Below are 1,334 nucleotides of genomic sequence, written 5' to 3' on the forward strand. Positions count from 1 at the left end.
TTTACTCAATTGTACTAGGCTTGAGAATTCATCAATATCGTGCTTGTATTCAGGACTAGCTCTTGATTTCAGGATTCCAGGAGTCAACGAGGCCAATTGGCAACTTATTGGGAAACCAAGATGCATTGATTTTTATGAGAATTTTTATTGGTTAAGTGTAATATGGTCATACAAACAAAGCATTCTATCATCAAACATCAACAAACTCAGAAATTCGACAGCACTTCCTTGATTGATAATAGGTAAAATCAATACTGTCGCTAAGCAATGATACGATTGATATGTGAATTCATCCAGAGTACATCATTTCCTACCAATAGCGTCTGCTGGACATGCGAGTCTTGAGAGCTTTATATCTCAAATTGCATCGAGCAGCGTTAATTTGGTAGTCTGCCAGAATTAGTTGAATGGACCCTCAGAATATTTTCTCTCTGTTCCGCTACATCGGCCTCACCAAAGTGATCTTCCGGGATATAGTAACCCGTTACAGGATCAGGCATCCAAGACATCTTTTTATAACCTGCACCAGGCTTATCAACGCTTTGTTTTGGCTCTGGTCGAATTAATCCTCTACTTTCTGCCCTCAACGCTACTGAGCTGTATCCTCGCCTGCAAGGGAACATCAAGCAAAACAGAAATTAGTTTTCATTCCCAATATAAACCCCTGATTTTAAAAGTGTGGAGATCTAATATGGTGTCGGAGTAGGTAGAGCTTACATAGCCTGAATGCCGAGATTTGATCCCAGATCATATCCATGCCCCCCAAATCGAGAAAGAGCACCGGCGGCCGCAACCTTCAGATGGAGAAGAGATCTCGCCATGAGGACCTCTACGATTTAAAAAAAAGATAATTCTGATGATGTTCAGAGTCGAGACGAGGGGCCATTTAAATAGGCCTATTTGGGATCGAGCATGGAACTTGCTCAGTTAATTTTAGGAGCTGTAAATGCATTTGCAGTATTTCTTTAATGTAGTCAGGTACAACGCACACCGGTGGTTACTTCGTTTACGCGTCCAGTCTCCCGAACTTGGACGCAACTGGAAGTTACTTGGGCACCGGGGCCCTTTTTTAATCATCCACGTGCGATAGCATTTGGCTTTTAGTAAATGAAGATGCTGGTTCAACGGTACAGAATACGTTGACAATTTCAGAAAAATGCAAGCTCTTCGAAGTCTAGTTTATTTCATTTCTTAGTGGAATCAAAAGACTCACTCAACTGCAAACTTCTTCATCATTCCGTGCACGTGGCTTACCATTAGACGTTCAAATACAGCTAATATATGTAGATGTTGAGTCATCATTCCGTGCACGCGGCTTACCATTAGACGTTCAA

At 41.5% G+C, this 1,334-nt stretch overlaps 1 protein-coding gene across 1 annotated transcript; it reads right to left on the bottom strand.

Annotated features, from left to right (window-relative positions):
- Positions 1 to 203: 203 nt before the first annotated feature.
- On the bottom strand, positions 204 to 935 carry LOC149175427 (indole-3-acetic acid-induced protein ARG2-like). The gene is made up of 2 exons (XM_089422824.1): positions 718 to 935; positions 204 to 609 (listed from the first exon to the last, which is right to left on the bottom strand). The coding sequence occupies exons 1-2, from the start codon at positions 819 to 821 to the stop codon at positions 378 to 380; spliced, it is 336 nt and encodes a 111-aa protein (XP_089278950.1). The 5' UTR covers positions 822 to 935; the 3' UTR covers positions 204 to 377.
- Positions 936 to 1,334: the final 399 nt, after the last annotated feature.

This window comes from Pinus tabuliformis, chromosome 4_1 (assembly GCF_031772625.1).
Source record: "Pinus tabuliformis cultivar Carrire ecotype Pingquan chromosome 4_1, CPIR1, whole genome shotgun sequence".
Classification (NCBI taxonomy): domain Eukaryota; kingdom Viridiplantae; phylum Streptophyta; class Pinopsida; order Pinales; family Pinaceae; genus Pinus; species Pinus tabuliformis.

What these genes read in the sequence shown, in the direction of transcription:
- LOC149175427 (XM_089422824.1), bottom strand. Translation starts at nt 821, where the DNA reads ATGGCGAGATCTCTTCTCCATCTGAAGGTTGCGGCCGCCGGTGCTCTT. An exon ending in AATCTCGGCATTCAGGCTAT is followed by an intron (nt 610 to 717) that starts GTAAGCTCTACC and finishes GTTCCCTTGCAG; the next exon opens with GCGAGGATACAGCTCAGTAG.